Genomic DNA, 27,170 nt, shown 5'->3' on the forward strand with positions numbered 1-27,170 from the left:
ACTTTAGAGACTAACTTCTTAAATGTTTATATTAGTAGCATTCTATAACATCGTTACATTTAAACTGTAATATTTAATTTAGTTCTTGCCTTTTTCAGATCTTCATTCAATCAATTTCTTAAAATGTATTATTAATATTAATTTGTCTAGACAAGATATTTAAGACAATATATAGAAATTAAGTCAAAGACAAGCAATAAATGGTACTCGAATTTAATATATGTATATTTATATATATATTCAAAAGAATGTTGATCCATCTTGCTAATAGTGGGTGAGTGAGAACGTTAAGAGTTTTATATTTTTCCGTGTAAAATGTGTAACCAAACGTATATTTAAAAATAGCTAATGTATGGGTGTATAAATGCCTTTTTTGCATATGTTTTTTTTCCTTTTTTTTTTTTAGAAGCACCGTTTTCCCAGAGGACGAACTCTCCCATTTTACTTGAACGCAGCACGGCGCTCTTGAATGACGACACTGTCTCGCGACATTTCTTTAAAACAATATACAATAGTTTGTTTGAACTATATACCACCAAAACATAGTAAAACTAAGATATGTCGGTAAATTATGCCGCCGGGTTATCGCCGTACGAAGACAAAGGAGTGTGCGGACTCCCTGAGGTAGAATTATCCTTGTTCATCTTGTTAGCCTCCAGCGACTAGCCTCTGCTAGCAAGCTAGCCAAGTCTTATCTTCACTCTTTTGGTTTACATTAAGCTTACATTACTAAAAGGAAGGTTCCAACAGTAATGTGATGGACAAAGTGCTCAATGCCTTCTCTAACTATAAAAATCATACAGATGCTTTTTGCTAATGCTACATAACACAACAATTGAGAGTGGAATACATGATTATTGACTTGAATTATGATCATGATTCAAACTGTTGCAATAGGCATTTATAATGTAAGCCTCACTCTTTCAGATATTTGACACTCCAGAGGAGCTGAAAGTCAAAGTGGAGACCCTTGCTCAGTTGATAAAAGAATCTCAGTATTTGGTGGTCCATTCTGGGGCAGGAATCAGCACCTCATCAGGTATCCCAGACTTTAGGTAAGTACGTTAGTAAGTAGGGCTGTGTATTGGCTAATCTTTGAATACGATACATATCACGATACATGGGTGACGATACAATGTATTGCAATATATTGCCATACTGTAATAACAACAATATATTTTCTTTTAAAGAAAAACAACTTTCTCCGGCTTTTACAGCAAAAAATGAGCAAATACTTTCTCTGATCTAAGGTGAGAGTGTTTGTAGGAAAGTGCTTCTCAAAATATGATAAAAACAACAACAATAAACAATGAAGTCTATTAACCAGTAATATCCAGTAATCTGTCGGTGTTTCATTTATTTAACTTTAAAACTCTCCAAACATCAGCTTTAAAAGCCGATGTTTAATATAAATTTAACTTTTGAAATAAAATTTTACTTTATTTTGTAAAATAATAAATAATAATTTGAATTGATTTGATCTTATTTGACACAGTTTAAAAGCAAGTTATTACAGCGTTTAACTAAACTAAACTTGTTAAATGTATTTTTGTGTCATCATTGATCGTCCTGAAATTTGTGAAAGTTAAGTTTAACGCTGTCGTCACACACTCGGAACTCTGCTCAATAAGCCTTTATTTAACCAGTATTAAACACAAACTCTCTGTTTATTGGAACGAGGCAAATTCCAATGATGAAGTCAACATTAACACTAACAAGAATGTTTGTTATTGTTGACTTTCTCGTGATGCATCTTGAGATGTTGAAGTTAATGTTGAATCGTGTAGCATAATATCTCAGAGCATTTTTTTTAATTTTTTTAAATATCTATACAGTGCTATTGAATATCGATACAGTATCATGAATAAATATTGCGATATATCGTTATATCCATATTTCTTACACCCCTATAAGTAAGTTATAGTTATTTGTAAAGCACCTATCTAGACCAGGGTCACAAAGCGCTTGAACAATGAAAAGCAATGCACAGTTAAAATACATACACATTTAAAAACTCTAAAAGGCCAAGACAACATAAGACAAACAGGAGTGACCAGACTGACACAAACTAGCATGTTTTCTTTCTTGTTCACATTCGTTTGAAAATAAAAGAATTTCCATGAAAGTTGTGGGCTTGATTTTTATTTAATTAGAATTTGGTGGGATTATGTGATTTCATCTCGTTTAATGAAGGTTTGATGATGTTGTCCTTCACTTGTATGGCTTAAATTGACTATATTAGGAACTAGCGAAACCCTTAAAGCGTTAGGTTTGTTTTTGCCGTATCCCTTTATAGCAGTAGGGGGCAGCATGTGATTAGTTTTCAGTTGCAAAACTAAAGAAAGTTAAGAAACCCTTACAAATGCAATCCATTTATTTTATTTTTTTTATGTGAAGAGGGTGAATCCTAATTATATCTCACTAGGTCACTTTGACTACTAATAAGATAGGGTTCATAACTGCTATGGCTTTAACTTGAATCATAATTTTTTTTAACCTTCTAAATGTTGTATACATTAATTGGTTCCCAACTTTGCTAGATTATGAGTATCTTTAAGTATGTCTCACATTACGCTGGTTTGTCTCTATCATAAATAAATAATGATAAAAACATCCACATTGCAATGATATAATTTTCATACAAACTATAACCAGGGTGGGATGGATAGAACTTAAGATGTTCACTTTTTGTGTACATTATTCCTCTTCTCTTACTACATGCACCATGAAAGTCATTTAAAGTTCGGATTTTCTGTGTGATTTTGTATTATTTCTCTTTTTTATTTCTGAATTTCATCAACAACAAATCAACATCTTCATTTTATTACAAAGCATCGTTTTTAAAGATTTCACCAATTCTTGAGAATAACTAAAATTCACAATATTGTGATGGTTATGGACTAAGATAAATATAAAAATGTTTCCACTTGGTTGCAATGTTGAAACTTAAAAAAAAAAACTCTAATTCAAATGAAAGTAGTAGTATTTTCCTGACATTTCTCTGTTTACTGTTTCTATTTTAGAGGTCCAAAAGGGGTATGGACTTTAGAAGAAAAGGGGGAGATGCCTCACTTCGATACCACTTTTGAAAGTGCTCAACCCAGCCTGACCCACATGGCATTGCTGGGACTGCAGCAGGCGGGCTACTTGAAGTATCTGGTCAGTCAAAATGTTGATGGCCTCCACGTGCGATCTGGATTTCCAAGGTAACTCCTATCTCTCTTTTTTAACTGCAATGATCATCTGATATATTATTAAGTGAAGTACAGTATTGTTAAGCTTATTCATCTTACAATTATCATAATCCTATAAGTACACAACCTTGCCAAAGTTGAATCATCACTGTGATGAAAAAAAAAACAGGTCATAAAAACTGGACAATTTGCTTTGTGTGTGTGCATATGTAAATGTTAATTGATGTGTTTATGTATTTAAAAACTGCTATTGTTTTGGTAAATGGTTACTTGACTATAACAACCACGTTCATCATAAAGTTGTTTTCAAATTATTTCATATCTAAAATTAGTTAAATTCCTACATTTTGACATTTAATGGATCAAGTAATTACTTTTAATTAAACCATAATAAAACATTCTTTCATATAAACAATTTCCCGAAGGAGACCTCCAGAGGGATCAATAAATTGTTATCTATATATCTATATATTGGTTATTTTCTATTAAAGGTGAAAGAATCTTCGGTTTCAGTAATTTTCTTAAATTATATTTCCTATCTTTAAGGGATTTGTTATCAGAGCTCCATGGAAACATGTTCGTGGAGGAGTGTAAGAAGTGTGGCAGGTAAGGAGAAAAAATGTATTATTTCTCTATATCTCTCTGTTGTGACTTGTGTGACTACTCTAAAAAATAATAGTTGAGTGTGTGCGTATATATATATATATATATATATATATATATATGTATGTGTATATATATATAAATGGCAAGATTATAAATTGGTAGTGAAGTGAGTACTTTTAACTCCTTTTTGGATTATTGATTTGTTAAAAAATGTAATATAGTTTTTGGTGTTTTTTTATGGAAATATACAAACTACTCATATTAAATGCCTTTCTGTTGTGACAGACAAAAGGGTGTGGTTATATGTTACGCCAATGGGGGAAGTCTCCATTGGCATGGAATTGACTTCCATAGAAAAACAAGTAAATAAGCTTGATCTCTATCAATGTTTCACCACTTGCAAGGTAAAAATGAAACGTGATAATAATCATCGTAATTGTCAAAAATCCTTTGCTTTTCTCCAGAATATTATACAGAATGTCTCATACTTAACAGCTGTGTTTGCATAGATCTGGACCCTCTGATATAATTTCCTTTATTAGTCTTGTTCGCCTGATGCCCAAAAGGCGGGGCTTGGAAGGAGCGAAAGGAGTCAATATGAAGGAGGCTTAATGACATTTTATAAACGATTGCAGGCGATTGCTTTTGAACCATATGTACCACATGGGTGGAATTACCATCTAAAATCTAAAATATTTTGTATTTACCTTTTCACCCGCACTGTAAGCTGATAGAGATGGCAAGAACGGAAGGCTAGCTTTAGAGTGCTGTAGTGAGGGCTTCCATGATTTAAGGTTAAAGAGTCGGACAAAAAGACATGAGGCAGAAGTAGAACTGGGACTTGACCGTAAAGGGAGTCTGTGTGAAGGACAAGATAATGGAGAAGCTTGGAGACATTTAGGCCAGACTGAAATGGTTGACACATGAAGAAGAGAGACAGTGGAGAGTAGATAAAGGTGAAGGTGCAAAAAAAAAGATAAGGAAGGAAGGGTCTATTTGTAAGTTAAGTTGGAGGGGAAGACGGATATAAAAAGACATCAATGATGGGAGATTTCCTGTAATTTCCTTCTCAAAAGTTACAGATGAAAAGTATGCATTCATTGATTTTTGCCTATCCCAAAATGAGCTATTCAATATTTTGCCTTAAAATCCTGAAAACTAGAACCAGAATATTTATCATGGCAACAGTTACTGTGGCTAATCACTAGTGATGGTCCAATGAAGCTTCATGTTGTTTACAGGTCAGTAGGTGGTGCCATCAGTTTAAAGATGATGTGACGTTTCATCAGTCCATCACTTACAAGACACAAATCAGTTAATTATGTTGTGTACATTGTCCTTCAATCTTCTCATAGTGCCAGGGTGAATATCTTTTTATTTTTTCACTTTTTTGAATGAACATTTATTTAAACTTGCAAACTCAACATTGCAAGGTGCCATCCTCCTCAACAACCCTTTCAGTAACGGTGGCCTGAACAGCTCCCACAATGCGTTGCTGCCCAGCCAACAAATCCCGGCTAACCATCACTTTGGACGCAGCAACATGTATGATTTAAATACAGTATTGTAGTGACCAATCAGTCACTAAATAGAGCCGTGTGTAGAAAGGCATCATGGGAATTTACTGTTTAGCAGACCGAGTAAGCTTGGTGCAGTCAAGGGAGTCTCGCACTTTCTGTGTTTGTGTTGGGACAGGGACAAGGAACTTTGCTGTTCCTGACTGAAACTAGAATATATTAAAAATATATTTAAATATCCAATACCATTTGCTTTTAAAAAAAAAAATCTGCGAGGCATTGGCGAGGTACCAAAGTATATTAATCAGGGATGCGATACACTTGCTGATCCACTCAAACCTTGGGACTTAATTGGCCCTGTCATTCAAATATTGATGATTCTAACCTTGTAGCCTCCTCTTTTACTCTCTTTCCACCGGTCTTATGTTTCCAGGCAGTACGTCAGAGAGAAAGTGATAGGAGTGATGGGACTGAAACCAACTGGTCGTTACTGTGACATGGTTAGATCCAGGGGACTCAGAGCATGCAGGTAAACATCTGTAAATCCACAGATTATTTTCCAGACATTTATCAGCATGTGACTTCTTTGGAAAAGGGGGAAGCTGATCAGCACCATACTGGACTGGGAGGAACCCCTTCCCGATGAGGATCTCAACAAAGCTGAAAATGCGAGCAGGTGAAAGCAGAACAACTTCATTTTACCTGTTCATGGTTTGTAAAGCCTCGCAAGATTGTTGCCCCTGAACTATTCCTTAATCCTTTTACATAGTTTTAATCATTTTACTTGTTATACAACCATTATCAATTCATATATATCTGAAGTATAAATTCAACAAAGTACATAATGTTGAGTACTGAAAAGTAGTTTGTGTGAGGACTGAATGGGGAAAGAAAAGAAGAGACTATAGCTCTAGCTCTTCATTTTATTTTGTATACTGGTGTTGTTGCACCTTCAGTTGTATTGTTTTTTATTGTGTTACAAACAGGTTTGGTGCATCTTGAATTGAATGTCAAGTACTAATATTTATTTTCCTACAGGCTTGCAAAAGTATTCATACCCCTTGAACTTTTCCACATTTTGTCACATGACATGCCACAAAGATAAATATATCTTATTAGAATTTAATGTAAAAGACCAACACAAAATGTCACACAATTGTGAAATACAAAGAAAATTACACATGATTTTTTTAAAAAATAAAAAAATAAAAAACAAATAAAGTGCAGTGTTCAAAAGTATTCAGTCTCCCTGAGTCAATACTCTGTGGAACCACCTCAAGGGGTATGAATACTTTTGCAAGCCACTGTATATGACTATAGCTATGATTTTATTCAACCGTGTGCTCTGAGCTGTGACCTCAATAATAAACCATTCAGGGATTGAACATCAACCGAGCAGACTACAAATAATTAGATTTGCTTGAATGGTTAATTTTTTGTGGTTTCTATTTGGATTCCAGGCAGGCAGACTTGGCTCTGACACTTGGCACGTCCTTGCAGATCAAACCCAGTGGAGATCTGCCGATCCTCACAAAGCGCAAAGGAGGGAAAATTGTTGTCGTCAACCTGCAACCCACAAAGCATGTACGTCACTTTCTGCTTTACCATCATGATGGACCGTTAACATAGATCCTTAAATATGTGAAACGCATAATGGTAACAATAAAATATTTTCCTGTTTTCATTCGATTTCTGTATGTAAAAAAACATCATCCAAGAATAATTGAGTATTTGAAATGTAAAGGGAATTATTCAATATTGTTTTCTTGTATTCCTTAGAATAAAGAGTAACAATTTCTTTTAAAGCTGAGTACTAAACTAGAATAGTGTCAAATGAAAAACAAAAGTGTGACTAAAGAATATTGTATGAATTTTTCAATAGCAACACAGATTAAATTTGCAGTTCATATATTCATGGTTTTTGAAGACAATCTTTTTTTAATTTTGAAGTATTATTATTTATTGTTCCTTTTTTCTCCCCAAGGACAAACATGCCTTCCTCGGTATCCACGGCTACGTGGACGAGGTCATGAAGCAGCTAATGGAACTGCTGGGACTCGAGATTCCGGTTTGGGAGGGGCCCACCGTCTGTGAAAGCTCCTGCAAGTCGGAGGTCGACACTGATGTCAAAGAAGCATGCTCTGAAAAGGCGAAGAAGAATGTCAAAACAGACCTTAATAAGAAGGAGAGAAAACGAGGGGCAGTGCAACTAACAGACAGCGAGAATGTCAAAGAGGAGGCTACCCCAGTGAAGCAGGAGAGAGCAGACTCTGAGGAGAAGTAGCCTTAAGGTAAACTCTCACCACCTAGTTAAGGAGAAATCTTTACAGGAAACATATGTATAGCAGTGCAGCAGTACAAATCCAATAGGTTCACTTCCTCATGAAATTAAACACCAAAATAAGGTTATTCTATCACCAAGAGAAACTGTGAAATCAAGTTAATATCAATTGACTTTAATATGTATTTATAACATTTTGTACAGAGACGGCTTTTCTTGGCCTGAGCTTTTGTCAGTGCGGATCAAAACACTCATGGACACAACTGCAGCGTTTTACATTAAACATTCCATCCATGTTCATTTTGCTCCCTAATGAGTCTTTGCACAAGTAGCTGTATACATTGATAGGCATTGTGCATCTGTGGAAGCGTGTGTTTTAATAATGTATCCTGGAGCAAAGATTGTGTTGTCTACACCTACAGCAGGTGTTTGTTAAATGAACACTAGTTCTTTCAATTCTGAGTAGACCTATGTAAAACATATCTCAGGAATTTATGTTACGGTTGTTTTTATCGTTTTTTTAAATGTTTTAGCAATAAAATCAATGAAAAATATACAGTCCTATTCAGGTGCATGTTCATGTACTTTTTCAAATTGGAAACTGCTGCTAATTGCATTGGGTTTTTAAATTGGGATTTCTTTCTCTTGTTGTGGTAGATGTTGGCACAAAGAAAAGTCACTAAGCTGTAGAGTTCCGATGCAGAGTTTTAAATCTTGACTTTGACCAGACTTCTATCAAGGCACCATCTTTTTCGATGTCTGGTGTTGGTCTAGTTTTGCTTAATCACTCCAGGTTTGTATCATTTTATTCTAGTCGACAAAAAATATATATTTCTTGGTCTGCAATCCTCCTATTGTACATTTGTTGATCTCAAGAGTAAAGCTCCTCCTCCAAATGTCTTTACATCAATAACATCTAAAACCCTTGGCCAAATTGGCTCAGTATTGACAATAGTTGTCATCTTGAAAACCTTGAGAGGTCAAGGTCTATATGTCTTGGGGTCAAACATACATAACAACGTCACAGTTACAACAGTAAAGTAGAGTAATTCATTGGGTAGTTTTTGTACCATGCTGGTGGCATTTCAAATTAAAATATGTCTTATATCAATATATCAATTGTCCTAAGACACCTAGATTTTCACCTAGATCCTTTTTAATACGGTATGGTTATCGCAATAAAATGCAAAAGAGTGAGTGTGTTCTTTAGATATTTCTTCTCTAATGTGAGACATTTGGGATCTCTCCATACTTTGATTATACATCCATCAAGCAGAAGTTAGTCTCTGGGGATTTTCAGTCTATAACAGTGAGGCAGATGAACAACATTGCTGTGCAAATGGAAAGCTACATTTCTGACAGATGTTTTTCCTTTTCGTGTTGGTGAATGTTATTTAGTGAAGGCACTTATAGCAGGCAACGCTAAAAGAGATATGTTAATAACTGTGCGTGCTCTGGTCTCTTCTCGTTTCCCAGAAAAGTCACAGTCTGTGCCGAGGACAAACTTGACAATGGAATAATGATGAGAGATAAAGAGCACATTGGCAAGAATTTGTTTAGTAGATGACTTGGATTTTATTCATTATTGGCTTCAATAATCTCTACTTGGATGAAAATCCAATTGAGTCATAATAACTTATAAATCAACTGTATTTGTGTTATATTTAAAACTGTATTAGTGCCAAAAACGCAGTAGCATTATCAAACAAAATAAATAAGGTAATTTCTAGCATTTCCTAATGTCATTTACCAAGATAAACTTCTTTTTACCTGGCACTCTGTTGTCCGTTTGAACATTTGTTCCCTCGAACACAAGTGGTCTCTAAGACAATTCTCTTGAAAGTGTGAGTCTGTGCTTATGATCTGGTGGATTCTAAACTTAATTACAGTTTGCAGACTGTCATGAAGACAGTTAATCCCCACACAGTTGCATCCCGTTGTGCCAGTACTGATTATATTGTGTTGGATTAATGAGTTTCTGCGTTGGATTGTCCCAGCATGCATTGCTTGACTAAAAGTTTGCGCTGGCTTAATGTTTTCTGTTGGTTATTTTTAATGAATTAGTATGGAACAAACGGGGAATACAATTGCAATAATGCTTAGAACATGATCGTGTGGAGACCAAATATATGCTTGATGTCAACACTGGCAGCTTATCATAGCTAGCAGAGGTTTGAATCTTGAGTCCCACAAGGTGGTCCACTGGTATGCAAAATTTAATATCAAGTAACAGACCACAAATTAGCATCATGTGGGCCTTTTTGGCTAAAGGTTCAGAACAATGACTGGTGGATAGTACATTTTTGCAATGTAAATTAACAGATCAATATTTAATATGAAAACCATAGTCAGTATTGAATTAAAAGACAAGATTGCAGGTACAAGTTACTGACATGAGTTTTTTTCGGAGGTAAAGTGAAAAGCACAGTTATCCGGAAGGGGTTCCGAGTAGAACTGCTGCTACTCTGTTGGGGAGGATTCTGATAAGGATGTCTCATGGTGAGAGCAGTGGGAGATTACAGATGAGACTCAGTACATGCTCGAGAGATTGAGTCTTTGCTTTGTTTTCTCTTGGGGGCTGTATAGAGTTTGTGAGGTTGATAGCAGCTTACACGTGTAGATGGAAACAATGGGACCTTTAATTTAAGTTGAATTTCTCTATGCGAGTTCTCTATGGAGATCAATAAAGTATATTGATTGATTGATGGAAGTTAAAGAAAGAGTTTTTGAACTCATTATATATTTGAGCAACTAACCGGGGGCCACAAAATATTATCCTGGGGGCCTTTTAGTTCACCGAAAATTCAAATTTCACTCATTGGGTTGGAAATATTTTAATAGTAATCCGTTCCTTTTTAGAGATTCAGGCAAAAATGTATGTTAATTTTAATAAAACGACGTTCAGGTAATTTCGCTTGCACTTCTAGAGTGCACATAGTCTACTGTCTACACTGGAAGTGCTGGCGATGTTACCCGGATTACTTCCTCTCTTTATGGTTTGCTACTGTCCAATTACTGCCACAAATGAGCGTAAAATATCCTTTTTTTTCTGTAACACTTCTTCTTGTCAAGGCTACAAGATGGACATTACATACGAGCAGTATGAAGGTCTATGGATGTATTTAAGCATCATTTTGGAGGAGAATGAACCTGAGCTCCAGTCCTACGTTAGAATGAACAAACATTTTTGCCTATAACTTTAAAAAGGAACAGATTACTGTGCAAATAATCCCAACCCTTAGTCAACATGAGTTAAGTTTGAATTTTGGGTGAACTATCTCTTTAATAGCCTGCAGACTGTGAGGTTATGATCCCTGCACAAAGAAGAGATATAAAATCTATGCTAGCAACAGTTGCTGGTGGCTCAGTGGTAAAATGCCTCAGACCTTCAATTTTGGTTCAGTTTTAGTTAAACTCATGAGAAAATTATAATTTGTGGTGTGCAATTTCTGAATCTTTGTGCTTTTATTGGCGTCTATTGGTTGTTTTTCCACAATAAACTTGATGAAGTCTTATAGTTGGAAGGTCTATTTGTGCTGGTCTTACCTATAGAAGTTACAATCTTCTATACACGGTTTACCAAGTGGCATAGTGTTCTGTGTTCAGTTTTTTGTGTGCCTACCTGAAGGTGATTAGTATTCCCCCTGTGGTTACCATTCAGAATCTACAGGTATAGCAATTACAATCAGGCGTCGAATAGAAGGCACTAAAGCTTTGATTTTAACGTTTGGATTTTATTGGCGAGACCGAGTCAATCATGTGCAGCAGACTTCACATTTTATAAACCACTTTTTTGTAGCGTTTGCTATCACACATTTCCAAATAATCAGGGCCAGGAATAAATCTGATTGCAGGAATAATTATGTCCATAATGGAGATGCCAGTGGGAGTTTTGCGTGTGGTATTTACATGTCAGCCATCACCCACGAGCTGGAGATGCGTATCTGTGTTCAGCATTTAAAGGTTGCAAAAGGGCAGCTTCCAACTGTCATCTTCTTCCTCTTGGGATTTGCCATGTGGCCTACAGCCTCGTTAATTACAGGGGTCGTCACGCCATGATGTCTTTTATTGAAAACCAATACATGATAAACACTCACAGCAGCAGCAGTCGGACTTACATTGTGAAGTGAAAAATAAAACTGCTCTTATCTTTTTATTCAGACACCAAACTCACAAAAATAAAGTAGTTATGCATACTTTGGACTACATTCTACATATACAGTTGGCCACTGTGCAAGAAGCTGATCACTATGTTCAGTCGCCGTGGGGGGGTTATGGCGTAATCACAGGGTTCGTTGTAGCTCCATGAAAAAAAGTTGTTTAAAAGTCACATACTGTTGTTCTTGTGAACCGTGACTATGACGTTATGGGAAGCTTCCTCCACTTTCCTGCCTCTCAGAGCTCGGGTGCAAATGTTTCTGATGGACCGAGACACACGGAGGAGGAGCTCCTTGAGTCCGGCTCGGTACTCCTGACGGATCAGACAGTAGAGCACTGGGTTGAGACAGCTGTTGGCCTGAGCCAGGCACACAGTCAGAGGGAAAGCATAGGCTTGAGCGTTGTAGAAAGCTTTGCTGAAGTGCACCAGGTCAAATTTGATCAAGATCCCCCACAGAGTCAGCGCCTGGTTGGGTAGCCAGCAGACGAAGAAGGACAGAACCACGATGCTGACAGAGCGAGTGACCTTTGAGCGACGGCGGAGGCGGCCACTCTTGGGCTCCGACTTCTCCGTGTTTTCGTCCGTGATCACGCTTCCGACTACGCGTTGACGCAGGATGAATCTCAAAAGCAGAAGATAACACACACTAATGATGATCAACGGCACCACAAATCCCAGGAGAACCTTCTGTGTCTGGTACAGCCCAAGCAGGAATTGAGGGTCCCAGTGGTAAGAGTCTGACTCGGAGAATCTCACAAGACATAACTCGTCGTCAGCGGACACCTGCCAACACAAAAACTGACATTAGTTTTTCATAGTCATCCATTTGCGTGCAACAGGTGGACAGAAACGGCAAGGACTTTGGAATGTGATGAAGGAAAAGTCTCAGAGGGTCACAAACTCTGCACTTTTGAATGCAAGTAGAGCTGATTTAAGATGAATTCAGATTCTTTTTATCCTTATTTAGTCAGGAAATGAATGGGGATTCTAAATACAGTGACTAAACAAAAACTATTGTTTAAAAAATGTATACGAATGACCTCAACATTGTTTTCATTCTGATACTAAGGATCTTTTTGACCATGATAAATGCAAGTTCTGATTTGAATTTTAAAAAAATACGGACTGGCTAAATACATTTATTACATAATACATTCTTCTGACACATCCAATACTCCAATCGTTATACCATTTTGCACAACACATGAAAATAGATGCGAGCAAGAAATGGAACTCTTTCTGCGCCACTAAGAGTTACAAAAGTTAAAAAGATTTATGGATCCAGATGGAAATTTTAAACACTACCAACACTCTGTCCTGACAATTACATTTAAAGCCGTTATTCTAATTTTTTATGTGTTATTTTTCCAGAAGATTACCAGTTAACCGCAGATAACATTTTGAAATACTAAAGTTGGAGCTGTGTAAATTCCAATGTCACAAGGCGCAGAAATTATCAGCAGACTTAGTTCAGGGCCAAACCAAACGTTTATATTTATGAATCTGGTTGCGAAATTATCTCTTGATGAAATAATCAGTAGGGATTATTCTTGGTGTGACTTCCTAGGATTTGTTGTGCTCCCACTGACTTGCACGGTGGTGGAGTAGAAGGCATGGGGCAGTGTGGCCACCAGTGAAACCACCCAGATAGCCAGACTGGCCCACTTGGCTCGGGCCGCAGCAGCTCTGGGGCAGCTAATCTTCATGCAGGTCACCAGGGAGTGATACCGCGTCACACTCATGGCTGTGAGGAAGAAAACGCTGGCGTACATGTTCATGGTGGTGACCGAGCTCACTATCTTGCACATGAGCTTGCCAAAAGGCCAACGGAAGTCCAGTGCTGTGTCCACGGCCCAGAAGGGCAAAGTGAGGACGAACTGGACATCGGTGAGCGCCAGGCTCATCACGAAGCAGTCGATGGAGGAGTGATTGTGGCCACGGTGGCGGGAGTGAAGCAGAAAGAGGGCCAGGAGGTTTCCCACCAGACCCAGGACACAGACCACCAGGTAGACCATGGCGATGAGAACTCTCATCTGTAAAAGAGAAGCAGAAAGCTGGTCGATTTGTCTTTATTTTTTAAAATAATATTCTTCCTTGTATGTAACACAGTTTTGTGTGGAGTCACAATGGAGCAGCAATTGAAAAAGAACGAAAAATATGGGCAATCTCAAACTTCATCGATTTATTTTTTGGCATTATGAGAGAGATCAGGATATATTTTATTTATTTTCACTGGGAGAAATACAGCACAATCTTGTCGATGAATGTAAAAATATAAGAGAAAAGATCAAATAAAACAAGATTTAAAAAATATGATATAGAATAATAACAGGAACAGATACGGGACAATTACGTGTGTTATCTGTCTGGCAGATCTTGTATTAAAACTGGGTAAATAAAGAATAATCAATTGTGACGAGCACTGGTGTAACTGTTGTAAGTAATTTTACTTTATTAATAAAAATACATTAAATATGTTTGTGTGTCCAGTTTTATTAGATGAGGTTAATATGCATGATAAAATCCAGAATCACGCGAAAATAAATACATGTACATGTCGATTTATTTTAGTGATTCAATTACATGAGAAAAAATAAATCACATAAAATATATAAAGGTATTATATATCATAATACCAATATATAGGTTAAGAAACATCAGATCTGAACAAACACACAATGTGTTCATGCCAGAGTGTATAAACCAGACACCTACCGCCAGGTTTGCTCCGTCCCCGTGCAGATCCACGGAGGATTCTTTAGAGAGGATGTGGAGCCAGCAGTTCAGAGAAATGTTTAAAGCAGCCATATTTGAGGTTGCTGTTGTCCGGTTCACCAGTTTGGTGAATTCCCATTCATCCTCCTCTCCACAAACACTCACAACACCTGGAGGTCCAGATGTGCTGGTGCCGTTGCTCTGCATTGTCCTTCAAAGTGATGCCTCACTTTAAAAAGTGCAGAGTTTCCCTCCAGATTGTGTTGTAAATAAACATGGGTGTATGTAAAAAAATAATCATTAGTTTTGATGGGGAAAAAGTCCGAGAAATTGAGCTCAGCTTCATCTGGATCCTGCAGTCTTTCTTGCAGCATCTTCTGAGAGATGCTGACCAAATGCTGTGGGTTTTTATATACTCTGATACTCTTCCCTTCCACTAGAGGGCGCATTGGCCGCACAACGCAATCTCCAATCTAATTTTTAGTGAAAGGGTGGGAGCTGTTTTCATTAAAAGATAATACACTCCAGACAGATGACTCATGTGAATGGATTTTTGTGAATGGCGGTGATAAAATTACATTTTTGCAGCACTTTAACGGGGAATTAACTCAGGGTTTCAATTGTTGACTTGCTCCTTTCTGCCTCTTGGTTAATATTCCTGCTTGTTTAGTTTCTGCTGCTGGTTTTTTAATGTGCTCCTGTGACGATCCACATCTGAGGAATTTTAAATGATGTGGCAAACATTCATAGCTTTAGTAGAGGAGCCAGGAGCAGAGTTGGACGTGTGTTATTGCTGTGGCTCGGCTCAAAATCTGAAAATGTCTCGCTCCTTTCCTCGCATGAAATATCAGTAACTATATAAGATTATTTTATTAACTATATATCAAACTCAAGGATCACGCGGTCATATGCGTCTATATATAGTCCCATAGCATCCTTTCAAGGCATTAGTAGTGACTGTGTGGCGAGTCCCATAACGCACTGCAACAGTTAAAGCTCTTTTAATAGTCATGTTATTGTTATTATTATTAATAACATTATAAAAAGTTCAACTTATTCCATTTTTTTTCCAATTTTCTTTAAACTATTTTGTAAACTGGAACACTGCATGATTATCAACCATAATTGTTTTTTACTGCACTACTTCTATTTCCCTGTTAGACGACACGGTACGTAATAACTGTTGGGTTCGATTGAGCCTCTTTAAAAAATGAAACAAATAAAAAACGAAATGATAAAACCATGAGCTCTGAATTTTATCATTTGTTATCATATATTACTTTACTCACAAAGATGGTAAAAATGAATTTATAGTGTATGTGACACCACAGCTATAGAGATCCATACAGAATCAAATAATTAATTACCAAAAGTAAATTTAACCTTCAATTTGTCCAACAAAATGCGCATTAAACCTCTATTTCCCATAAGAAACCAATAAGGCCATATCAAAACAAACAATATATTTAAATTAAAAAAAGTAAAGAAAACTAAATTTTCGGATTTGTTTTGGTGGAAATGTGACAGGAAAAGAATGCAGCTGCGAAGCTATTTATATTATAAATTGTTGTGTACCAGAATTTTTCAAAGTGCATTATATTACACTAGAATTAGCGTGGCCAAGTGGACAGAAGTATTATTTAAGAGTATGTTAAGGCCAGCAGAGAATCGTTTGCAGGCCCCGATGATCTCACGGAAATGTAATTCAAGGGCTGAACTCATTTTCTACCCATGGAAGAGTTTATAACAGTCTCTTCAAATTAACAGAAACTAAAAAGAGTCTAAATATTGCATATTTGTTTAAGTTCTGAACCTTTCATGATATTGCAGGCTGCGTGATGTTGACACTTGCACTAAGGCATTGGCCCTATGGTTGGACTTGTAGGGACATATACCAATGTAGGATGCTCGGATAATATCAGTCAAAAAACACACAATGTTAAATCGATGGAGGGATTGGAGTATTAAAATGATTCTTACTGTTTGAGAAAAAACTAAATTTAAATTGATCAACATATTTTTACCTTCAGTTATATTTAACAGACATGGTTTTTTGTTAGCTGTGTTTGCCCGTAATAAGCAAACAAACAATGTGTCCTTCATGAAAGCTCTCAGCCATTTTAGGAATAAACTGCTGAATATTTATAGAACCTTTTGAACATAATTTTATTCCTGGAGCCTGTGATCAATACGGAAAATCAAAACTTTCAACTGCAAGATGTTCTTCAACCTTGGAAATGTGGTGCGATGTTATTATTTCTGGACACGCTTAGAGAAAATTGCCTTTAAAGAAGTTGACGAGAATTTTATAAAAACATGATTTCTCTAGACGACAGAGTCAATTTGTTTCCCGGCGCCTGCTCAGGTTAAGACTAAACTAAACAATTGTTATAAGATGGAAGGAGGCTGACTCTCCCTGACGGCACGTGTCCCCTCAGGTTGCACGTCTGCTCTGACATGACTGAAATTGCAGTTGGACCCGTCTCCCCTTCACACTTTCGAAACTGGCTGCCTGATCCACTATACATGTCGAGCTCCAGGGTTTTCTGAAATCTCAGCACTTTTAAAATCCACCGCAGTAACGCATTAATACCTGATAACTCGAGCCAGGATAACTTGTAAGGTGTCATCAACAAGAAATAAAATGATTTATATAGCAGAGAAAATATTTTCTGTATGTTCTCTCTGTCCCCGCCTAGTTTTGCTGTGAGCACTGGTTTCCTCCCAAGATCCAAAAACAAACTGATGGCAAAAACTTCTCTGGGCACGTCTGACTTGCGATTTTTCCTTTTAGCATGGACACTCTTCAGAAAAATGCGGTTTCAGAATATTAAAATATAAAATAGATTTCAATCATAACCACCATTTTTAGAAATTCTATACGGCGCAATCCATCGCCTAGAAGGGCTGGATATTATTTCCTGTTTAATGTTAGGCAAACAGATTAAAAATAGATACACAATGTTTTGAAACATTTAGCTCTGTTGTATTGAAAAAGCAATTGCTAAGTGTCCCTTTACGTTATGCTCCTTGTTGACGGCGCACACATCGTGACACAAAATAAATATTTTTCAGTCCATTCGGCGTTAAATCTTCTGTTGTCCGTGTCAACTTTAAATCACTTTCAGAGGGCCAATGTTGCTTTATCTCTGCTGGAGCTTCACGGCTTATCGTAAAACGCAGCCTTTACCGAGAAGCGACACAAAGAGTTGCAAAGACGTAACAAACCTAATCCATCCAACTTTATTGACCTTGAGTCCTTGTCACAAATAAGTTGCACAACATGGGACCATTTATTCTGCTATAAATGTAGAAATAAAAATTCCATTTAATTAAAAAACCTTATTTATGCTACAGGCTTTTCAGTGTGTTAAGATTTATTTTAATAATAATGTTAGAATCAATGAAACAATGTTAACATTCTGATTTAACAATATTCTCGAGTCTTTTAGCATAAACTATTATTGTCTATCATAAGTGGCACAGCACAACTTTCAAGCTATTATTTTATTGTTGCTCTTGATGATGTAACCTTGTCCCGGAAGATAAAACCAGAAACTGACACAAATGGAGCCTTTTTCTCGTTAAGTAAACAAATCTAGTGCAATATTTGGCAACAAAGGTTACACGACATGTTCAAAATCAAAATTGATGCCGCTTTCAATGGAATTCCACTAAAAAGCTACTTAAAATTATGATTAATAATATGGTAGAAATGTGTCTTTTTAACGACCATCTTGAGTCCACACATTATTTCATACCTGAAGTTGAACTGTCAGAAAAGTCACTTCAAGAACCCACAGGTTGGGTAGTTTACCTTTAGAAATATGACTTGCTTCTTGTCATCCTTTGTATATAGGAATATAACAATTTGCTAATGTTTGGGTTACAAACAAACTTCAATGTTTGTCATCAATACTGCCGATTTGAAGAAATTGCACAATTATGTGTGAAGATTAAACTCAGCTCTTCACTTCAGCTGCTGCCTCTTCACCACCTCAGGTTCTGTCAACTGCTTTCAATGTTTGACCCCATTTACTAAACTTAAACTCATCTGTATTCACTAGATGTTTATTCGTCTTCTGTCCACCTCTCGAACTTCTCCTGCTTACAAATCACTCCATCATCCGTGAACAACATGGTCCATGGAGACTCCTCTACAAATTGTCAAGGGCATACATCTTCAAACTATCCCCCATTTATTCTAAATATAAAGAGCTAGTTGAAATCCAGAGCATGAATATTGTTTTAAAAATAGACTTCAAACCATCTTTTCAATTGTTTTAGTATTTGTAATACAATGATCAGTGCATGAACATATTTTATTTCAATATACACTTCTGGACGCATCCAAAATGAAAGGCAAAAATAATAATACAACTTTTCGGAGTGGTAATAAATTACAGATAAAATAAATACATATATTCGTCCACCACCATGCAGATCAAAACTGAAGCTTCTCTTTTTTTTCCCCCACAGATTGAACACAGTGATGACCTTTTGCGTCGCCCTGCTACACAGAGGTCAGTGAGTGTCATGGGACGCAGGAATGTTCGTGATAGGCATGTTAGTCCAGCTCCAGAGCTTCTCTTTCAAACTGCTGAAGGAGGTAGAGAGGAGACGAGGAGGAGGAGGAGGAGGAGGAGCGAGTGATTGGGCTTCATCCATCGAGAGCAGTGAGCGAGACGGTCCTGGTGGACACGAATGAAATGAGAGGGGATGAGTGTGCGATTGAGAGGAGAGTGTGTGTGTGTGTGTGTGTGGACTCACCTTGTGTGCTCTGGTTGGGTCGGAGATAAGAATCTGGTGTAAGATTAGAAGAAAGGAGCAGAGAGAAGGAGAGTAGCAGAACCTGCATGTTAGAGAAGACATTATTGGTCTTTAATCTTCAGAAGACATGGACAACGACAGTGATGTTTGGTCGTAACACATGCTGATGAAGGTCTCACCAGGATGCAGGTGCCTCTCTTCGCTGTTTTGCCCGAGCAGTTTGGGAGGAGAGCCTGTAGTCGACTAAGCTGGTCCAACAAAGCACTGCGGCACAAACAACAAGACTTCAGTATATGTCAGTGCACTCAAAATATTGAGTGGTTTGAATTTGAAACTATGAAGTTTCAAAGCATTGAATATTTTTCATATAGGCAAATTAAATATGTGTATTTTAAAAGGTTGAATTCATTATTGTTTAAATAACGTAATTATAAAATTAGAATTTTGAATATTGAATATTAATTATTTGGTTTTTATCACATAGAGTAGATATTCTCATTTTAATTATTCAACAATACATTTTTTGCAGCCTTTTAAATCCAATATAAAAAAAATACCATAAGGTACTTGATCGAACATTCAGCCAATCAGGCGATCACATGACTGATCAACAAATTCGTAGGAGAATTATTGAATTATTGAATTCAGTTTTTCAATATAATATAGAAATAAAGAAAGGATTAATATCATTAAAAAAAATTAAAAATTCTTGGATTAAAACAACATTTAAAAAAAAAAAATGTATTCAGCAATTGAAACGTTAAATTTCCAACCATGATTAAATATTCTGATGGCATTTTGGAAAACTCATCTGTTTGTTGATGTATTCATTGAATAACTTTAAAGCTGCGATACAACTTTATATTCCTTTCTTCTCCTGTCGAATCAACTTAGAGCAATTATAGCCCGGAGTTATGACAACCCTGGTGACACCACCAATCATTGTTTGACCATCCAGGGCACAAATTGATGGAAAATAAAAGGTTTTATTTGCTTTCAACTGACTTGTTGGTCGCCTCCAGCTGGTAGACTCTTCTCTGCAGCTGCAGGTTGTGAGCAGCACAGGCCGACATCCTGAGCAAAGGAAACAAACAAACTCAATACAACATTCAAGCAAGAGGCTTTCAGGATCAATGAGACATACGTTTTCATCATTCTGGTGTGTGCTTGTTGTCTATGGAAGTTTAAAAAATGCATCTGTAGTACTGACTGTTACATTCAGATGAGTTTTGAAGTACGTGCCTTGTGTATTTAGAGCTCTCTTTTGACAGCTCAGAATTAACCTACAACCTCGTTCTTGTATTCAGCCATCCCCACGGACTTATTGAATGCCTATTTATGAAGTTCTGGATGAGGGTCACGCTGACCATGAATGAATGATAATAAGATGACAGCGTGAGCTGGCAACTGAAATGGCATCGAAATTGTGAAGAGAAAAAAATAAACACCTTGACTGTGGGGTGTTTTAGTTTCGCCACATGTATGTGAACCCCCTGTTTCCTTTGCCTCTTTCATCTGCTCTCGCCAGCCAACAGACGGTTGTGCATGAATAGTTCAGTTTTGCTAGAGGCCAGTGGAGCAAGAGGTCTGTCTGAAACTCAATGATGGGCCAGACTTCACAAGAAAAAATTGGATTAGAAAACCTCTGCTGCTCTACTGTCTGATATGAAGTGCCATCCTTTGCACGCTGGCTTTTTGCGTTGGTGTGAAATAGTGTAGCTGTAAGCGCCAACATGGAGGAGGCATGCAGGATTATTTTCTTTAGAGCAGCCACGGTTTTAAGGATGATAAGAGGAGAAGCAGCAAAGTGGGTGGAAACGTTGCCTCTGTTTGCTAAACCCACACTGCTGAACTAACCTCTTCTATCATTAATGTTATTAATCATGGCATGCAACTTAGTCACAGTGTGAGTAAAACGCAGATTTCCAAAAACCTCCTCAGGCCATTTTTTTGTCTCCCACTGAGGTGAGTGTTTCAGGGCTGTGTGAAGACTTCTCTCTCTGTGGTCTAGCAACAGCATCTAATGTACGTGGCTCATAAGCATCGAGTGTGATCTGAAGAGCTCCTGGCAAGAAGCTTGACAAGCTCCTCTCTGTGTAAACTGTAACACAAATGTTTTTGTTCCAGGATTCCTGCCTAATTTGAGCTCCGTACTAGGTAAAAAAAGGCTAGGAAAATAAGTTTTATCAAGATATAAACTAATTATGATCATAATTAATTCACCTTTTTAATCTCTTTTTAATCTGACTTCACACACTTTCAATTATTTTTTGATAATGCTTGCAGATAAAAAAGATAATAAAAATTTTAAAAACTATATTCCTAAAATCATTTATTGTTTCTTGCAGTTCTAGTCATTTATATTCTGCTGTATTTGAGTCCCAAGTGTTTCAACCTTTAGTTTCCCCCTGCAGGGCTGAATATTGCTGTGTTTGTTCGTCTAAATCGATAAAAGAAATATAATAAAAACAGGTCTATATAAAGGGCTTTAAGGCAACTCATTAAAAAAAAAGTATTATCAGATCAATCTCTACTTCAAGGTGTGACTGACCATCGGTTTCACCTGACAACTCAACCACCAAAAGACAAAAACAACTGTAATTAATTAATGCCAAAATTTAAATGAATTCAGGATTTTAATCATAAAATTAAATTGTGATGGTAATTTCTTCACTTAAAAGTGTAACATTCTTATCACATTAGTGATGATCACTGGTGAGCTAATAACCATTTGATCCATATTCATTTTCACTAAATAATAATGCTTTATCAATACAATTCGCTCCTTAATTAAACTTAATATTTGTTGTTCTGATACAGATCAGGTTAAACTTCATTGATTAAATGACAAGTTATTTTAGTATTTTAGTTAAATAATAATATCTGTTCATCCTTTATGATAGATGTTGGTGACCCATGGTCTAGTTTGTTTAATCATTTAAATATTTTCCAAGATAAGAAGCTCACGTTTCAGGTGTGACGCCTGATGAAGTGATTTGTTGACTCAGATTCTGAGGAAATCATGTCAATAACAATTCCTGAGCAAATTGTGATGATTGAAGTTGTCATAATCAATAATTTATCCCCTACACATCTATTACAACACCCAGATTATACAAATATGTATACAAATGTGGCCAAATCATCAGTTTGTGTATTTGTTGATTACCCTCAAATATTAGCTTGTGTATCCCTAGAATCCAGAATTAGATGACATAGTTCTTGCTGAAAGAAGCAGGAGCTCCTACCTTCCCTCCAGACTATACATATATTCTCTTTTCTTTTTTCGACTCTCCTGAGCCGAGCGCTTGTTGCGGATTTTCCGGCGGATCTTCTTTAAAACCCTTTCTTCAAACTTGTCAGGGAGAGGGAGCACGTTGGCGGATGGCGGATAAAAGGAAAGGAGAAGTAAATTAGATCAGATTGGAATGACAGGCAGAGGTGTGAAGAAATAAAAAAAAGGCTTCAGTTGTGCTCGAAAGTGCGTCGGAGAAAAGCACCTTGGACAGAGGCAGCTTGTTGGGCAGGTTCACACCTTCTTTGGCCAAGAGTTTCTTCTCATCCTCATTAAGTTCGAGCTCCTGCAGAGACTCCGGGGAATTCTGCTGCGACTGTGAACCAGACGGACAAGAAAGTCTGGAGTTAAAACAATATTCAGAGTGAAATGAGGAGCCACAGTGCTTTCAACTTGTGTCACATGCAATAAAGTCTCAGACAGTTTCTGAATAACCTTTTAAAAACTAAATAATTACACTGTTTGATCCGCCTTTAATGTTTCATTTTTCACAAAACAAGATACAGGCTCTTGTTTAGTCAGTTTCTACTGATATGGTCCAAGATCGATTTAAGACACACTTAAATCAACACATTAGTTGAACTTTAAAGATTATAAACTGCCCTTTGAGTCCTTCAGAATTCATAATAAACAGGTGATGCTACCCAACCTCCACTTCATCGAGCTTTTGAAAACACGCGTATAAAGAAAGGAGCCACATAGCTCCAGGCAGTGACAGTGTTGCCTATTAAAAATCTGGACAGCTATTTATTTTGAAAACCTTCTCTCTGAGACTTAACACTATGTGCCAAAACGCACAGAGTGTGACAGAATCATAATGAATATAACAATTACGGAGTATATCAAAAGTGCTTCAACCCTCAAAATAAGGTCACTGGCTTCCATTTATCTGTTATCCTTTTTAAAAAAAAAAAACTTTCCATGAAGCTTTTTAATACAATCTATTTGGCTGTCGACATCTAAATATCGCCATCAGGAAGCACCAAACGTGATAAAATATTCATGACCCTGAGCTCCTATTTCAGTTTAATAGATTCAAAAGCATAGCGGTCTCAGAATTGTTCAGAATATCTGCCTTTCATGATTGTTCTTCACACATCTTCAAGTCCTCTTCAGTTATTATAACCTCCATTGAAGAGGTTTTTCAAAGTGTTTATCTGCATGATAGATATTTAAAAACAGATTATTGAAATGATCAGGCGGTATCTAGTGTCGTTCAGTCAGGTATAATTGTTTCCTCATTATTATGAAAGGGGTTTTATTTCAAGTAAAAACAGTATTTTTTTGAACACAGTATTTTTTTTTATGATACATTGATTAAATAGTAAAAAGTAAATGTTGTTTGTGGCAATGGCAATTTGACTGCATTGCAGTTACAATTTTTTTGAGTCTATTAGTGTTGCATATGGGGAGGAGCATTCGTGAACTCCATCTGCCTCTCTGCTCACTGATGGCAGTGTTCAAAGGATATGTGACAGTAAGAGTAAAACTGAAGTTAAAGTAAAATAATATGCTGGGTGAAGGAGAACAAACACAAATATAATTAAGACATTTCGAGACTCAATTAATCAAAATTTAAAATACTAAAAAATACATCTTGTGTGACCCATTATTTAAGGGTTCTGTCACTCCCCCATTGTGTTGAGCCGCTATGCAGGAGCTCAAAGAGTTGATGACCTCCAACTTGTTTCTCATTGCGAACAGTATTTAAAATTGTAAAAAATTATTGAATTACATGGGTAAAATAAATATCGGAAATAATATATATAGTAGTGTATTTATGTGTATATATATATATATATATATATGTATATGTATACTAGTATATATATATTACTAGTACATTACTATACTAGACATTATTCCTTTGTGCACTGTCATGCTAAAAAGGTTTTTCATTCAACAAAATGCTCCACAATGACCTTACTGGAACATTGCAGATGGCAAAGTCAATCCTTAATATTCATATTGAAATTGACGGTTTATTTGAATCTCTTAAAAAGCTTTGAACAAGCGTTGGGATTCTAACCTTTTAAGCATGTGTTGCTGAAGGCATTGTCGGAAAAGAAAGATCTCTCATCTGGTTGTGGTAGTGTAGAATATTCAAATACAAAAATGTGTCAAAACTTTTTCAACTCGTCAACTTCACTTCTAGAAGTGGTTTAGAAATGTAATTTACACTCCTGAAACAATCATTTGGTGTTCTGCTCACGTTCTGTCCCAGGTTGTTTAGCAGCAGATCCTTCAACGTGAGGCTCTTGTTGAAGGGGAGTGCCGAGGTTTGGTTCGACGTCAAGTAGTATGCGATTCCCAGCTGCTCTTGGAGTTCACTAGACTGCCAACCTGTATAAAAAGACCACAGCAGGCAGTAAATGGTTATTGATTCAAACATTTAATACACAAAAAAAGGAGTCATTACATTTTCAAAAAAGGCAGTCTGTGGATGAATTGGAAGTATTTTAAGCCTGTGGAGCGCCCGAGACACACTCATGGGAAATGGGGCAGTGAAGTGTCCTTCTTAAGATAATTTGTTCACGTGATGAAAACCTGAAATCTTCTCCACTTAGTGTAAATTGAAAATCATTTATTCATTGAAAAGATTCCCAGTCGTGGGTTAAATTGCAGAATGTATTCTGGAGCAGACTTGTAATAATCAACACACAAAAGATCGCCTACTCTCATGTTTGTCGCTCTTCAGCCCTAGCATTTGTGTTTGTCGCGAACAGCAGTTTATTAAAATTTCCACGAAAGGTCCCATACCGAGGTCAATAGAGACGTCAGTCGCCTCCTTTTTAGTCGGATGACTCGGAGGAAGCTCCGGAGGCAGAAGGTTTGTGTCCCAACCAGGGTGGGGCATGCAGAATTGTGCGCTCTCTTTTGAGGGGTCCTCGTAGATGTCGCTGTCAGTGGTGCATGGAGACCACAGGGGGGAAGTTGGAGCTGAGGACGCCTCGCTTTCTCCCAGCAGGGAGTCCAGGAAGTCATCAGCAACACTTTCTTCTAGTCCCTGGAAAATGGATTCAAATGTTTCTTCTCATCGTAGCATAAAAAACTAAAACATAGAAATCTACAAGCTGTATTTTTTAAGTAGAGGAAAAACTGCTTACGCCATCGATGTTTATCACCCAGGGCTGGTCGGAACAGCTGCTGCTTTCATTTGTCGAACTTAAGAGGTCGATGAGATCCATGGAATCGTGTACCTGAGAAGAAGAACCTATCAATCAGACGTAACAGCTGTCTAACAGTTGAAGAGCCCATTTTCATATATAATCATGTGTTAGTGTTTTTACATTGTTAACCAAGAACACTTTCATTGAAATGATTCAGGTGATCTCTTGCTCCATCGCTGCAGCTCCGACTCTTTCATTGTTGACCTCATTTTCTTTTTTCTGATTATATATCAGCAATATCTGGGCCAGAATAAAAGGGAGCCAACTCTCTCTAGACATACTGCTGCGAACAAGTGTCAGAAGCAGAGCTTAAATAATTGATAAATTACTTCATCAAACTTCATACAAAAAAAGGAGCCAACTAGCTAAAGCTGGGCCCAAAAGACCAGCACAAAGACAGCTGTGGGGATTTTGTTTGTCTGTTCTCACTGACACTGTATTTTCTTCATCACCTAATCAGTTCCAAGTTATTCAATCAACAGCCCCTGGGCTTATCTCGTATGCTGCTCCCGTCCCTGTCCTACATGCTCGCTGCTGCTAATAACGTCGAACATGTTCCTGAGAACATTCTCTTGTGGTATCGACCTTTCCTTCGATCACATATTCACTATTTCTAGTTAAAGGGCAACGAACGTGTTGATTTAAGTGTCTGTTAGTGTAAAGTGTAAAGTTGTGTTCAAGATATAGAAGCTTTATTTTTTTCTTCTTGAATGAGATCACTCTTGATGTCACAGATCAAATTTGGTCCGTTTTCACACCTCTAGAGATCAGGTTATAGTACTCTCTCCAAAAAACCTTCATCTTTCACTGCTTGAAAAAAAAATGTTCTTCCTCAAATACATCCCATTCGTCCAACCCCAATCATCAGTCTTTTACACACTGTTCCATCCCTTCTCTTCAAGGATTCAATTTTGAGGGTCGAATAATAAATTGTAAAACTCTAAATGTCGTTGTATATTTTTACGTTTTATTTTCCTCTGTAGAAAATATTGCTAACTCTAGAGTGTCATTGTACATTTTTGATCTCATCATAGTATTATGTTTTTCTCCCACATTAAATCAAAGAATTGAAACATAATCAAACGGATTAATCCAGGAAATGACATCATTGTCTCAGAGAGAACCATTGGTTCCTAATTTAGAATGACTTAAAGAAGATTACAGAAACAAGAATACACGTCCAAATCCTCAGCATGACGCCCAGCATGTATGAGCTCAGAGGAAAAACAGAAAAAAGCACAGAGATGTGTCCACGCTGTCAGCCAGTAGATTAATCGTCTTACCGTGTCCATGGTCATAATTCCAAAGACAAACAAGACTGAGAAGGAACCTTGGCCGTTCAGGACGTTTCTCTGGGAGGTTGCATGTGACTGTGATTCATGGGACAAAGTTGAGATGTCATATCAGAGATCTGTACTTCACCAACCCAGCTGATCACTGTCCAATCCAGTCTGCTGACAGAG

General features: G+C 37.0%; 3 protein-coding genes across 5 annotated transcripts; 1 reads left to right on the forward strand and 2 right to left on the reverse strand.

The window, feature by feature from the left end:
* The first annotated feature begins 299 nt into the window (after positions 1–299).
* Positions 300–19,100, forward strand: sirt6 (sirtuin 6). 3 transcript variants are annotated; one of them, XM_087811045.1, is made up of 9 exons: positions 300–624; positions 928–1,055; positions 3,024–3,206; positions 3,741–3,800; positions 5,751–5,846; positions 5,913–5,993; positions 6,778–6,901; positions 7,302–7,608; positions 18,952–19,100. In XM_087811045.1, the coding sequence occupies exons 1-8, from the start codon at positions 559–561 to the stop codon at positions 7,599–7,601; spliced, it is 1,038 nt and encodes a 345-aa protein (XP_087667171.1). In that variant the 5' UTR covers positions 300–558; the 3' UTR covers positions 7,602–7,608; positions 18,952–19,100. The 3 variants fall into 3 exon arrangements, with proteins under 3 accessions (XP_087667171.1, XP_087667170.1, XP_087667172.1); XM_087811044.1 differs by lacking the exon at positions 18,952–19,100 and having other exon boundaries at positions 7,302–8,152; XM_087811046.1 differs by lacking the exons at positions 3,024–3,206; positions 18,952–19,100 and having other exon boundaries at positions 7,302–8,152.
* Positions 11,318–14,812, reverse strand: LOC148063691 (relaxin-3 receptor 1-like). Its single transcript, XM_087811047.1, has 3 exons — positions 14,473–14,812; positions 13,347–13,790; positions 11,318–12,540 (listed from the first exon to the last, which is right to left on the reverse strand). The coding sequence occupies exons 1-3, from the start codon at positions 14,677–14,679 to the stop codon at positions 11,926–11,928; spliced, it is 1,266 nt and encodes a 421-aa protein (XP_087667173.1). The 5' UTR covers positions 14,680–14,812; the 3' UTR covers positions 11,318–11,925.
* LOC148063692 (cyclic AMP-responsive element-binding protein 3-like protein 3-A) lies at positions 18,997–26,999 on the reverse strand. Its single transcript, XM_087811820.1, has 10 exons — positions 26,991–26,999; positions 25,645–25,737; positions 25,298–25,544; positions 24,750–24,880; positions 22,743–22,847; positions 22,491–22,597; positions 20,248–20,316; positions 19,422–19,506; positions 19,243–19,324; positions 18,997–19,163 (listed from the first exon to the last, which is right to left on the reverse strand). Exons 1-10 carry the CDS (start codon positions 26,997–26,999, stop codon positions 18,997–18,999), a joined length of 1,095 nt encoding a protein of 364 aa, XP_087667946.1.
* Positions 27,000–27,170: the final 171 nt, after the last annotated feature.

This window comes from Callionymus lyra, chromosome 16 (assembly GCF_982586985.1).
Source record: "Callionymus lyra chromosome 16, fCalLyr1.hap1.1, whole genome shotgun sequence".
NCBI lineage: Eukaryota > Metazoa > Chordata > Actinopteri > Syngnathiformes > Callionymidae > Callionymus > Callionymus lyra.